The 15121-nt window shown below is 40.5% G+C and overlaps 1 protein-coding gene across 1 annotated transcript in view; it reads left to right on the forward strand.

Moving 5' to 3' along the window:
* The window catches only part of XKR4 (XK related 4), a 214988-nt gene that overhangs the window by 138610 nt on the left and 61257 nt on the right, over positions 1 to 15121 (forward strand). The window contains exon 2 of the mRNA XM_030445544.1: positions 2793 to 2992. Within this exon, the coding sequence (XP_030301404.1) occupies positions 2793 to 2992 (200 nt within the window). The remainder of the gene's footprint in view (positions 1 to 2792; positions 2993 to 15121) is intronic.

A 15121-nucleotide genomic window follows, 5' to 3' on the forward strand; every position in this document is an offset into this window, starting at 1 on the left:
CCTAGGCTGAAATTTGGTCCCCAGCACGTAAAAATAGAAAGTATCTTCCTCTCTGCTTCTTATGTCTAAATTGCAGAGAGCTAAGTAGACAAAGAGCAATGATTCCCCAGTTCCCAATAACTCACTGCCATTGTTTCACAATAAAGTGCAATGGGAAAGGAAATATTTCCATAAGGGTTCATTAATCACAACATATTTGCCATGCACAACCACTCTGCAGAGCAGGTAAAGAACCCTAGGGGATGTTGCCTGGCACAGCATGTCATTTTCGTAAGAGGAAAAGTGTTTTTTACACAAATGTTGTAGAATTGAAGTTGCAGATGGCTCCACTGGCAAAGCCAGAGCCTCCTGGCACAACCCTCGGCAGCCAAAGCTACTTTGGGTATTTATAGCAAGGGTTAGTGATATCTCAAAAGAAGGATGCTGAAGATCCTGTCTACACCCCTATGTGCAGTATTCTCAGTATTCTCACCTCTGGGAGAGTGTGTGAGGCAGGCCAAACAAATCCCACCCAAAAAACAAACTGCAGAAGCAAATTCAAGTCTTACCTGGACTGTTGTGCTACAGGACACTAATGAGAGGTCTAGGAACAATTAAAATAATTGTGACTGTGAACCTGGGGCCAACAGGCCCCATTAGCAGAACTGCACAGCAAATTATTTCTTTCCAGCTCAGTGGCTTCTTTCAGCCCTGGGCAGCAGGCCATTTCACTTTCCCTAAACCTGAGGACACCGGAGAGCCCCTGTTATTCCATTATACTCTTAACCCATCTAGACCTGCTCAGGGTTTTGCACAAGTGTTAGAGTTGGTGTCTTGTTTACTGTACCTCTGTGGTCTCATTCTCTGAGTGGTTCATTGCTGCTTCACTCCCACGTGGGACTTTGATAAAATTGAAAGCCACCTGGTGTGATTTTAATTTAAACATGAATTTAATGTGTTTTCCTTTTATATTGCTGTGGTGTGCACTCTCAAGAGAAACTTTGCAGGCTCAGATCTGGCCTGTCAGCTGTTTCTCTGTGCTACTCCCTGGTTTTGTTTGATGCCTGTTCCAAAGTAAATGTGTTATTCTGCAGTGGCATGGGCCTTGGGTACATTGACTAGCAGTGTACATTTGCTACAAGCAAAGAATGTTCATTCTTTGAGGGAACAACTGAATCCTGGGCTGTTCTGCCAGTCAGAGACCAAGCATCTTCTCATCTGCAGAATATGCAGCTGGAGTTACAACTGAGCAGAAGGATGCAAGGCTGCATGCAGCCTGTATATAAAGAAGTTCAACAATTCAGCACTTATGAAAAGGGTTTTAAGACAAAGGCTTGTGAAAAGAAGGAGAAATACAGAAATTTGTTATCTTAGCCAGTTAAGACAATTCATAGTGGAAGCGGTTGAGAGTCACGACATTTTTCTTACCATAAAACATAATCTCTCACTGAAAAAAAAAAATGCTGTGAAAACATATTAAAAAGACCACAAGGAAATGATTCAGGATGAGGATGTGAAAGCCACGGTGAAAAGAAGGGAAACAGAGATCCCCATCAGTTAGTAGCCCAACAGGGTGCTCTGGTAGGATGCAAGACACCCTGATGCAAGACAATATCATAATCTTCAGAATTTTTCATTAAGTGAGACTGTTATTTCATTCAGCCTTTATTAGTTTTAAACAAAAATTGTAGCAGCAAGGTGAGAGCCTGGGCTTTCTGACACAGAATGAGAGCAGATGGGAATAGGGAGAGCAGATCAAAGGCTATGCAGGGTGGTTGCTGTGCTGTGACATGCAAGCTCTTCAAGGGTCATAAAAAGCATCACAACAGCTGGATGGCTTGGCCATCAGAAGACATCCCTTGCTTTTTAAAACCCCTCATTACTCCTGCACCCACTGAAATCTATATAACTGGCTGGTCATGACGTGTTTGTCCCTCAGCTTGCACAGGCCACCAGAGCTGGCACATGCTTCCTAATCCTTACTTTTCTCATCTCCTGGTTACTCCTGCCAGCAGCAGCCTGTTGGGCTCTTGGCTCTTGCTTCTTCTCACTGCTGCTGCAGCACAGGAGCTGTCGTAATGAGTCACTTCCAATCACCAAGGGAACCCAGAGCCAGATCTCTGCTCCTCCTAAAATAGGAACTCACAGCTACATCTTCTCTCCTAAAATAATCAAGCTATGAGAAAAAGCACTATATATATGGCAGCATCTGAAATATGATGTTCAATGCATTTGACGGGTGGAAAATCAGGACAATGAACTCAGCCACAGCAGGGACCCAAGCTAGAACCATCCCAGGCTTGTGGTATGGGTGGTCTTCCAACTCCACATAGAGCCACACAGAAAGGAGTGCAGGTCTTTGCAGGTTCTGAGGAGAGTCCTTGTAGAATCAAACTTTCCCCTGACCCTTCATCTTCATGTGAAAAAAAATCTTGAGGAATGCCATGCAAACAATGCAGCCCCCTTATATTTCAGTTAAGAAAACTGAGTCCTTCAAAGGAAAACTATTAAACAAATGGTTAATTTAATTAATAGTTAATTTAACAAATATTTAAATATTTAACAAATAAGACTATGTTATGTCTATATAAGACTAAATGCTAAGCTTATAAAATGGTTTTATGAAAGCAAGTCTAATCTTCAGCATAGTTTACTCTTACCACATCGACTATTATAAAATGCAATATAATAATCCTTTTAAATAAATGTTCATTACTTTGAAGTACATTGAAAAAAAAATTTGTCTATTTTCAAGCAGATGTGTTAGCAGTAAAATATAGTTCTTCATTTCTATAACCCCTCTCTATCTCTAGGTATTTCCACACGATGTACTTGGGTATCCGGAGTCGACGGAGTGGAGAGAATGACAGATGGAGGTTTTATTGGAAAATGGTGTATGAGTATGCAGATGTGAGTATGCTGCATTTGCTAGCCACGTTTCTGGAAAGTGCACCACAGCTGGTCCTGCAGCTCTGTATTGTTGTACAGACTCGTACACTCCAGGCTCTCCAAGGTAGGGGTTCATTTAATCTATTTGGGTTTTGTCATTTCAGGAAGATGTAATTTCTGTACACACATATTTATCCTTCTTTATAACTGCTGTGTGCCTTGTTCTTCTAGCATATGAGCAGATCTTGCCTGCTAGCTGCTATTAAGTTGTTAACAATGACTCTGTCAAGAAAGCCAATGTTGTTGGAGTTTTTTCAGCCTTTCTTGTTGGCCCTCGGTTGGGGGATTGATAATGTTTTTATTTCTGCATGTCCTTGTAATAGGAGAGCTCTTCTGATTATCCACTGGGCCAATGTGAAAATTACATCAAATTATTGCTCTTATCCCTATGCTTCTTTCTGTGAATGTTACTCAAAATGGTAGCAATGAGTTTTATATGATATTATGCAAAACAGAAAACATCACAGCAGAAAACAACTATTCTATGAAGAAAATGCCACTGTCTATGGAATACATGTCTATCACTTCTTAGCCATGTTTATTTGAAATAATGCAAGCCAGCTCCTGAGCATTGCAACAAGATTCTTTCCTTCAAGCTCTGGGTTTCCTCCTATGGTTGATGTTTTCAGCAAGTATCATTTCTTCTTTAAAATGGTAAATGCATGCATACATCCTGCCATAGGGCTTGTCAGTCAGCAATACAGAGATGAGAATGTTTTCGTCTCTGCTTCTTTTTTGATGTCACTTTTGGTTACCTGACAGCTTTCCTTTCCTTTTTCATTATTGTTTTGCTTTATGGCTGGGCCTGGGCAGAAATTATCTGGAAGGGAATGAGGTAAATATGAACTTGGGATCCAGAAGGTGACAGAGACAGGGAAAATGGAAATGAAGCAGCTTTGCTTTTTTTTTTTTTTTTTTTTTTTGTAAGAAACAACTCATGTGCTCGCCAGTGTACCCAATAAAACAGTGACAGCACCTTGCTCCAAGAGGCTCTGTTAGCTTATTATGAGTAACATGCCGTGAGCCTGACTGGGTGAAAAGGGACTTGGAACAAAGTGGGTATCTGTGTGAGGACCTTCATCTTGGGCAGTGACCTGTGGGTAAATCAGTGGCTTTTCATTTATCTCCCCTTTGAGCTTATCTTTAATAACACCTGTCCTACTTCCTGTGTTTTTTGGTTGTTTCTTTAGATCTAAAATTCTGTCACCTTCGGGAAAAAAGAAAGACAAAGTTTCTAATTTAAATAGTTGGTGCCCTGTACAAGGAAGGTTGCCTAAGCACTTCCTACAGCTATTTCTCAAAATGGTGCTGCCCCACACCAACCAGGCCAAGTTATTATCATCCAGGAGAAGAACTTATCACTTCATGAATCTTTTTCCCCAAAGAAAAAGAGATTCCAGAGAGCAGCTTAGGAGAAGAACATAGCCAGGACACTATATGGTCAGCTGTAATTTAGCAGTCTCCATAAACTATTCATACAGAAGGCCTCTCATCGTTGTCTTAGTGCAATAACAGATCTGTCTATGAGAAACCTGTCTGGTGAGTTGGCACTAAGTCTGTGATGTACTCTGCAAATTACTGTTAATTAGAGTAAACCTGAAATGCTTCAATTTAAAAGGCAAAGATGGTTTCTGAAGTATGCAATCAGCTCTGTGAAATCTGTGTATTAGAAACCAGAAAGGAATAAAACTACAATTATGGATTTCAGCTGAGAGGGCTCAGAATATTTACTTATCCTTTCTTTCCTCATTCTATTCCATCTCCCAAGGAGAAAAGACTCAATTAAATAAATAAAAATAATAAAAGAAATAAATAAAATACCCAAGAAAATTAAACAGGGATGCAGCATTTTCTTAAACGGTCATACCATTATATTGTCCTGATGAAAACTAGTATCTTCTAGTACATTCCCAGCTGTGAAAATCCTTTTTCTGTTCTTTCTTCTTTCTTAAAGAAATGTTAAGGGTAATGCGTTGCACTATAGGATGATAGATTTCTTGTGAGTCTGCATGAGGAGGGTATAATTCCTCTGAGTGGTATCATGCTACAACTGGGTGTTTGAAAAGGCCTGGCCATAATGTATATGCTTCTGTTAGCTGTCCACTTGCTGAGCCTGTTATAGAGATTTCTAATGTGAATCAATAAGCAGATTTTCTTTGTTTAGAGAGTGCTACTTGGTTTTTATTATTGTTCTTTTAGTTCTCTGTCCTGCAGGACAAAGTCATCACGACAACTGATGAGTGCCATCATGTTCTTAAAAGCATACTTCCATCACAAACCACAAATTTGGCTGGGGGAGTAGATGATACTGGGAATATCTTTGTCTATAAGCAGGGTATTTCTAATATCAAGCCATTAATGACCGCAACAAAAACTGTTAAATATTTTATTTATGAAACTGTATATTTTGTATCCCACATGTGCCAGAGTTGTATCGTTCCCAACAGGAGAATTTTGTAATGGCTGTTGGCTAGGTGTGGATTATTTCTTATTTCTGTCCCTAAAGCCCTGCTAATCAAGGCAATAAATACATACAGGCACGTTCACACATACTTATGAAGATCATTAAGATTATTGTGCTCTGTGTGCAAAACTGCCCCTCTTAGTCTTCCATAAACTGCCTTGAGAGCCACTTCAAAAGCCCAGAGGATGCACCACAAGGATCCTTTAACACTTTCTTGGGCTCCCCAAGGATGAATTAAGTGACTGTAATGTAAAGATTTAGCAAGGATTGTGTACCACCACCAGAACTGCTGCAGCAGAACATTGCTCTTGTGGGGGGCATAGACAATCATTATGGAATAGCATTTCTCTTCTGCATTGGCACCCAGAGAAGTCTGAGAATTACTAAAACAGTATCTAAAGTCTTATCTAAAAATCTGGTTCTCTTTTAAGATTTCATCAGAACTGTCACAATTAGAGGCAATCATCTTTTTCATTCTGACTACAACCAGCAGCCAGGTCCCTCCCAGAGTGGAAGGAGTGAAACTGTTTATGGGAGAAGCCAGTGATTTCTCTAATTCCTCAAGCAGACAAACAGCTTCAGTGTGATCCTGGACTAAGCTGAAGCTGTGCTAGCTCCCTGTTACCTCCACCCACCTCCCTTGGGCACTTTTGTTTTCCCCATTGCTAACTTAGTTGAGTTTCAGTCGGAACCAGTTGGACTCCAGCACAAGTCCTGTGAGGAAGGGCTGAGGGAGCTGGGGCTGTTCAGGCTGGAGAAGAGGAGGCTCAAAGGAGACCTCATCACTCTCTACAACTACCTGAAAGGAGGGTGTAGCCAGGGGGGGTTGGTCTCTTTTCCCAGGCAACTATCAGCAAAACAAGAGGGCATGGTCTCAAGTTGTGCTGGGGGAGGTTTAGGTTGGATATTAGAAAGAATTTCTTTACAGAGAGGGTGATCAGACTTTGTAATGGGCTGCCCAGTAAAGTAGTGGATTCTCCGTCCCTGGAGATATTTAAAAAGCAGTAGTGGATCAAGGGTTGGACTTGATGATCTCTGAGGTCCCTTCCAACCCAGCCAATTCTATGATTCTAATGCTTCTATGACTGCCTGGGGCAGGCTGGTGTCACAGCACTGGTAGTGTCAACCCTGGGGGGGAGAGGGGGACACGGCATAAGGGTGGGTAGAGAAGGTCAGGGGCATCCCTTTCTGTGGCATCTGGTTTTGGAATCTGCATATCTGCAGACTGGAAGCCACCCCGTACTATTTTCCTTTTGCTCTCTTCAATCTTCTCACTGTGCCATTTGAATTTAGGAAGACCTCCCATCTTAAATTAGTGAAAAACAGCAAGCAAAAATTCCTGCTGATCATCTGATTCGAAAGAAACTCCTATCTGTTAGCATACTCAAGTCTTACTCAAGGGTATGATGTTCTTCTAGCTGCTTCTAGATGAAAAGATAGACAAGATTACTCTCTGGATTTACTACAGATTTCATTATTTATGCGGTATTAATTAACACATTGTTTAAATTATAGATTTGCTTCCTGTTTACTGCATATTATGCTGACTAGTCAGAGACTAATATTTTTTTTCTTCAGCAGCCCCTGGAGGGTTTGTTCTGGCTTCTCCATACAGTATTATTAATCAAAGTCTGTATCAAAGTTTAATCAAATTCTAATCAAAGTTTATATCATATAAAGCTGCAGTTCTTAAAACACACAGGCATTAGCACAGAAGCAAAATCAGAATTTCAGAACAATTTATAAATTCATCAAGTTTCATTGAAGTCACCACACTCCCATAGAGCTGCTGGATACTGCTGAAACTGCATTTCCATGAAATATCCCATCCAAACATGTTCCCCTTTTCTACCAGCTCTGTTGGAAACTCCTACACTGTTCAGAAGCTGACACCACTGCCAGCACACAAAAGTTCTCAGTGCCACCAAGCCTCACTCTCCCATCCTTTGACTCCAAACAATTTGCTTTTCCTGCCTGAGCTGAACAAGAAGTTCAGAGACTTACTAACAGTTTATGACATGACTGATAGGTCCTAACTTTATCAGGCAGAAGGAAATTATGTGTTAGCTAGTTCAATAAAAAATCTTCTGGCAATGCTCATCGTCGTGCATCAGGAACTCAGAACTCTTTTCATATCAGCACAATAAACTGAAATTCATTTGAGTCTTTGCAATTTTTTTGTGAGGACAGCGCTGTGCTTTTAAATGGTTTTTCTCTTTTTTTGGTGACCTTCACAGGAATTTTGGGTTGCTCTGTAAAGTACTGGCTATATTTGCATTGCTCTTTAAATAATAATAATAATAAAAGAATTCAGATGTAAAATCTAACACAATTCAATGCATATTTGTATGGAAATAAGATGCAGTACTTGAGTTCTGGGCATCCTGCCACTGCTTTTCCCTGTGCTGTCAAGGTTCTGCACCACTGCAGTCCAGCACCCAACCTTCTCAGAAAGAAAGAAAAGCAGGGCAAGCAATAGTCACAGATTCTGCCTGCAATTTGGCTGATCAGATTTTCAGTGACAAGGATGAACAAATATGATATACTATGGAGTAAATGTGCCTTCTGCAAATTACTTTTAAACTTATCTGTAGGCCCCTTTGCAAGTCATAAATTTTATCTTGCACTCATTAGGACAGAACCATCATTTTAGCACATCCTTATTTCTGATAGGACAGGAGAGGACTTCCTGAAGGCAATCCAGTCATGTAATCCATTTCATAATCTGATTATAATCCTAAAACTAGTTATACCCTCTGTATCTGATATACCAGTCAGAAGTTTAATTCTCTGATTGATAAAGACCTGCTGCTGCTGTCCTGCCTTTTTAATTTCATCAGCAGTCTGTCCCTATTTATTCTTGTGCCATCCCTGTTTTTACACTTGTTCCCGAAAGAAATGAGGTTCATGTGATTATTTGGTCCATTTCTGTCCTTGAGTCCTGACATTTAAGAACCTCTGATCTATTGCACTATTTCAACTATAAAAGAGTAGCCAAGATCTCAAAGATAATCATGTTTCATTAAATGCTGTGAAAAGAGCAGCCAAGTCAGGGGAAAGAAAAGACAAATGAGGAAAGACTAAAGGGAAAAGCAGGCAGGCTTCAGCTGCTGTTCTTTTTTTTAGGCACCAGCCACCAGCCAGTCCAAATATGCATCCTTCCAGACAAGGCATTGCACTGCTGTCCCCTGACCACTGGGACTATTGTGACAGACAGATGGGGTTAGGGAATAAGGGACCCTTTGATGGAAAGTAAGAATCATTCTTCCTGATGCTCATTCTCTCATCTTATGAGAGGTCCTGCATTCTCTTGATCAGCTTCATTGACTTTCTCTTCATCAGTTCCAGTCTGAATTCATCTTTTGTGAATATGGATGACCAAGAGTGTACAGAGTACTCCAGATTACATTTCTCCAGAGCTCTCAAATTTCTCATGGCAATATGTCCCTAGGTATGATCTAGGACTGTAATTCCCTGTTGACTCAAGCATTACTCTGGTTAATCCTAGTTATTTCATGCTCCTTTAAAACATACAGGCTCTTCTGGCATCATGTCACTCTGGTGAGGCTTCAATGACATTAAAAGATGTTATTAGCAACTAAATGCATGTAGTGAAATTTCATCTCATTTCTACTTTTCCACCCTGCAAGCTACTCCTGATTTTACCACATATCACTCTCCTTTTCTACTTTGATAATGTATCCCAAAACCTGGTTAGTATATTACTTTTAAAAAAAGAGGGTCATTAAGGGAAATATTCAGACAAGATTAGTTCCAAGGGTAATCAGTACTGGAAAAAGTAATAGCAGTCCCAAGCAGTCCCAAGAGTTTTTCAGGAGCATTTCAATGTAATCATGCAGTATCTTTCTTTAACTAGGTCCTTTACCTGCCTCAACTATCTTCTGTTAATACCCATCTTCCCAAGATATACCAATACTTTCCCATTAGCATGGTAATTTACCATTCTGCCAAAGTTGTAGTAGATTAGATGTGCCACATTTTATTCCTTGAGGAAGGGGTTAAAAAGAAAGGTATTAAGTTAGCCTGGACTCTGCCTTTCTTGTGATCTCCTTGTTTGATGATACTTGTTATTTTTCATCTTCTTTTATGTTAACCTGTAGTGTAACGAGGCAACCAGGTGCCACTAATTGCCAGGGAGTGAGCATGAGCTTGTGTCAAGCCCACCTGTGCCTAATTAGGGCGGGCCCCCACTGCCCATGAGCAGGACCAGGGGGCCAATAAAAGGTGAGGCCTGAGACACAGGTGGGGCTCACTCCTGAGTTAGCCAGCGGAATGATCAGTCGCTCTCAGAGCAACAGCACTGATCCAGGCTGGTCAGCCCTGTGGGCTACAGGCTCGGAGCACTGTTCATGAGTCTCTGCTGGAACACCTGGTTGGACCTTGAAGCGCTGTACCCTAAAAGAGGTTTGTCTTGCTACATTAACCTTTATTTTTAATTATTTTTTTTTTTACTTTAAAAGTTTCCTTATAACTTTGTATTGTATTGAAACCTATATTTTAGGCCTTTTTTAGCCAGGTACTTGTGAAATGCATCAGACTGCCTCCTGCCATTCACAAGGTACCAGTTCTGAGAGGAGAGATTTTTTTAAGATGCTTCTCACCAGCCTGAATTGTGAAACAGAGGTTTTCTGTTTTCAAGATCCCTTATTGGAAACTGACCTATAAGGCAGCCTTTATGAATAATCCCCCTTTTTCCATTTCCACCTAGGCCCTTTTTTGAGATGGGTTGCATAGAGGTAGGTATTGCAGACTTTTCCAAAATTTTTTTACTCTGAAGGCTTCATAAGCTCCAGAAATTCTGTGTTTTTCCTTAAAACAAATCAAAGTCTCCCTCACAGAGAAGTTCCTGAACATTTAACATCTTCTGTCTTCACGCATTTCTTAAAAATTACCATAGATGATCTTACTGACACATCTATTTTTATTTATCCTTCTATTTTATTTAAATTAAACCAACATTCATGTGATCTGATGCTATTTTTTACAATTAGATGTCCTATACCGACCTTAATACTTTCTGTCACTAAGTTTAGAAAGAACCTCTATCAGAAGGTTCAGAAAATCTGTCAGTTGTCACACCCTGGAATATTTGTGCTGCCTTGATGAGCATTTGTTCTCCAGTCTATATCTGAGAAATTGAAGTCTGCCATTGAGAGACAATTCTCTGCAGAGTTTCTCTTTGTGATAACAGTTTGAACATCTCTGCCTATGTCCAGATTTAACTCTGGAATTCTACAGCAGGCTTTAACAACTACCCACCATCTTTCCCCAAAGTAATTTCGTATGCAAACAGAATCCATTTTATTGGGGATCCCTTTCTGAAATGTCAGCCTCTTAGTCCAGACATACACCCCACCTTTACCACTATTTCCTCTTTTCTGAATACCATCTCCCTTTCAGTACTTATGTCCAGGGAGTGTTTATGAGTCCACAGTGTTCCTGTCACCCTGTAGTTCCCTTTGTAAACCTCTAGTGCTTTATGTTCTGCACCCATATGCTCTGGTGAAATAATATTATCTGGTGCCTATGCTGGTGTCTTCATCCTTGTTTACTTCTTACTAACCAGTCATAGGATCACATAGCTCTACAGACATAGCAGTATCATTTAGTAATTTTACACACACACACAAAAAGGCACATTTGTAGAGCTTGGTTGCTCTTTGCCCATTTCTTGCTACTTATTAAAACAGGGGAAAACTGAATATACTATACAGGTCATTCTGAACAAATGGCAGTAAGGTTTCATAAGATAACAGCATGAAATTTGCATATGTCATTTTATTAGAAGAAAAGTCATGAAAAACAGTATTAGGAAGATTTAGGATACATTTTGCTGCTAATCTTCTTGTCTTTTTTCTTCTGGCCACATTAGATATCCTAGCCACATTTGCAGATACAGATGTCTCCAGTTAAGATTCAAAATCCTATTGAAAGGCCTCAATAAAACAACTGATTACCAAAGATATTAGGTGGGTGCCTCCTTCACTGTATCTTGAAAAATCTTCAGGCACATATTTTCTAATACCTTAGGGTATTTTGTCACTCTGAAAGGAAAGAATTAAAACATCTGTTGACATTCATATACAGTTTCAAGATTGGGTTGTCAAGGATTTTTGATGCAGCTTGTCCGAGTAACCAGCTGATAATCTCAGCTGTGGGTGGCATTTCCAATTCATATAGATTGAGAGCTACCATTTCTTAACTTGTTGCAGAGCCAAAGAATGAGTTGGGTTGGAGGGTCTGCAGGGCCATGTTCAAAGATGGCTCAGGTTCCTCAGGGCCATGGCTCTTCAAGTTTTGTGTACTTCTGTGGATGGAGATCCCACAGGCTCTGTGAACTGTACCAGTGCTCGCTACCCTGGTGAACATTTGTTTTCCTACACCAAATCAGAACTTCCTTGGCTGTGATTTGTGACTCTTACCTCCTTTTACTGTGCACCTAAATGTCATTTAGATCACTTTCCTGGATTCAAACCTTTCTCTACCAGCCCCCTCTCTAGGCTATACACAAACCCAGCTCATATCATGTACTCCAGCCCCCAACCATCTCAGTGGCCCTCACTCCAGTTTGTCAAAGTCTTTCCTCTACTGGTAGGAGCACCAAATGATATGGACATGCAAGGGTTTTCCTTTGCCTTCTTTAAGTCTTTTTGTAGTCCTCTACAGGGCAGTCCTTCCATTCTGTGCGTCAACTGCTCCCCTCTAATGGGTCTAGGATTTCAGATCATTATGAGCCTGGAGGTATTGTGAAGAGAAATGCCTTTCTGTTGGGGGAAATTACTTTCAGGTTATCTACAGGTTTTAAAATGTAGTGTAGGCTCCCCAAAGCTGTTAATAAGTACATAGTGGTAAAGACAGCCTGAGACACAAAACAGTTCATCTAATTTCTGTGAGTGTGATATATTGCCTACATACAGAATTTTATCTGTTGGGGAATGTCAGAAAGTTAGTGGCATATCCTTCTAGTTGCTTTTTGTTGTGCTGAAAGAACATTTGCCAAAGAAATTCCTTGATTCATTTTGGGTTACTGTGTTTTCTATTTTATTTCTGTTCTAGTTTAGGGTGGGAAAAAAAAAAAGTGATGCATGCCTGGCACAGAAAAAGCTTTCCCGTGTCTGATATAGCAATGAGAATTTTCAGTCGTGATTGTGTCTTATCCAAAGTCTGCACAACACTGCAAGGATAAGAATTAATGTGAATACTTTTTGACCATGCAGTGGTCTTTAAAACTTCTGTCAGGGAGACAGTATACACATCCAGCTTCACTCTAAATACATAGATCTGAAATTTTCTCAGCTGTTTTCTTTGTTAGAGCATGATATGCTGCTTCCCTTATTCATCTTGTACATTGTGGGCTATCATATTTTTATAAAAATTTACCAGAAAAGTAATCCTTTTTACAGCCTGCCATTTTAGCTGAAAGTCACAGGTTGAAGTGAGACTGCATGCTTACAGATGTGTCTTACATGAAGTTCAAGTGTAGTTGTATACAGGATATACTACAGATATTGAAATGGAAATTGCCATCTATAACTTATAAGCATAGTATTTTTCTGTTGTGCAGAATGAATCAAACTTCAACTATAAACCAACCCTATTGCATTCTTGCTCAGAGTTTTACAAGCATCCACAAATAGCCAGCTCTAGAATCAGACTCAAATCCAGATTCAAATGAAAGATCCAGCTTGGCATAGGATGGTCACCCCTGTGGACACGTTCTCACTTGAGTCAGTGGAACTGCTTTCATGAATAAATATTCACTGGGCTCGGGTTTACAGGACCATTGTTTTACAAAAATTTATTAAATAGCTCTTTTTCTTTAAGGCTTGACATTCTACCTGGCCTAGTGGGGATATAAACCTATGAAATGTATTTTATTACTTTTTTGTTCCCCTAACTAATTTATAATGAAAATAAATTTCAAATCCTTTTTTTTTAATCCCTTTGTGGGTCTTATTCCTCATGGTATGTGTGTTAATAAAGTGGTAAACTATTTCTATTCTCTGTATACAATGAGTACTATTCATATGAAAAACTAATCATGAATGGCTTTTGTGTAACAGTTGAAGAGAGAATTTCTAGTTTCAGTTTTGACTGGGGAATTCAGCTCATTTGTGCATGGGTGGCCAGTGTGCTCTCATGGGTTAAATACCCTGAGCAGGAAGGATCTCATGATACGAGGCTGCCAAATCAGTATTGATCCCAGTCCATTACGTTTAATAGATACTGCGTCTGCATGCTCTTTCCCACCCTGTGGACATTTCAGAGTGCAGAGGAATTCTTCCATTTTCAGATAATTGAGTCAAAAGCACAAACTGAATCTTATTTTGGTGTGGCTTTCCTGGCACAGCCACAAATAGTCCTCCCTGTCACCCTCCATCAACCAGCCAGGACTGTCACAGGGTTTTTCAGGAGCTCCGGCAGTAGCATCCTCCTGGAGCACGCACACAGCGTCACCAGGAGAGGGGGCAGAGAGTGGCCAAGGGACTGATCAGGAGCATCCTGTGGGTGCTGGACACCGGGACCATGGGGTTTCTGGGACTCACATGTAGCAGAGCTGAGCAGCAGCAAACCCCTTCTGCCAGCTGCTCTACTGCTCTGAGCAAGGCTGCCGCCGTGTCCCCGGCGGTGGGGACAACTGAGTGACTCAACCTCCTGATTCCCTTCAGTTTTCAGTCTGCAAAATTAAATAAACTCGCCCCCATCTCAGCTTACTCTTTTGGGCTGTGCTAAAAATCTGCTGTAGCTCAGGGGCTGCTTCGTGAGCCATGCTGTCGTCCCCATCACAGGGGCAAGCAAACGATGGGATGTACCCCTCCTTCAGCCATCTGCTGCCACCCCTGCATCAGAGCTCTCAGAAAGCTTATGCAACTCCAGGCTGCTTTCAGGTTTTAATGAGTGCCTTTGGTGCTTCATATTCTCTTTCTTGGTCTGTGGAAAAAAAAAAAAATATATGTTGAGTGGTTCGTTATCCCTGGAAAGATAGATGGATAGGAGAGAGCTGTTGGTGCACCATCTAGTTAAATTGAATCTTTCCAGGTCTTTCGTGCCACTGAAAGGCATTTAGAGCTCACAATGAACTCCTAGGTTAGTCACCCTTGGTAACAAAGAATAATAAGTAAGATGCCCCTAAGACATGAAAAATGGTGATCTTCTTGATCCTGACCCCAAGTGGCATGTTAGCAGTTACTCTGGGTGCTCATAGCACCTTCTCATCCTTTTTACCCATATATAGCACAAAATGTAACTGCTTTCCTTGGTAACTGAGCTCTGTGCTTTTTTTTCTCAACAGAAGGCAAAACACATGCAACATGAGTCCAAGTCAACAGTAAACTGAAAATGGTTTCACATATCTTCTCTTTAGACCCTCTGTAGTCCCAGCAGATCTCTCAGGCCATGAGACAATCACTCCCATCTAGAGAGTTTTAATCAGGCATTTTCACATGCAAGGACAATAGACACTAAAAGAGTTTGCAGTAAAATGTGATTCTTCTAGGTGGTGAATATTTAATATCTTTTTCTTTATATTTAACTTAAAAAGCATGATTTTACTTTCCACTCCTATGGAGTCAGTTTTGTTTTAAAGACCTGTCTCAGAAACACCTGAAAGTGTAAAGGTGATTCAGCAGAAATGGGGTGATTTACAGTCATCTCCTAAGGAAAAAAAAATAATCTTAAAGTGCTTTCTGGTTTTGATGGGTTTTTTTC

Source organism: Calypte anna, chromosome 2, assembly GCF_003957555.1.
Source record: "Calypte anna isolate BGI_N300 chromosome 2, bCalAnn1_v1.p, whole genome shotgun sequence".
Classification (NCBI taxonomy): Eukaryota; Metazoa; Chordata; class Aves; order Apodiformes; family Trochilidae; genus Calypte; species Calypte anna.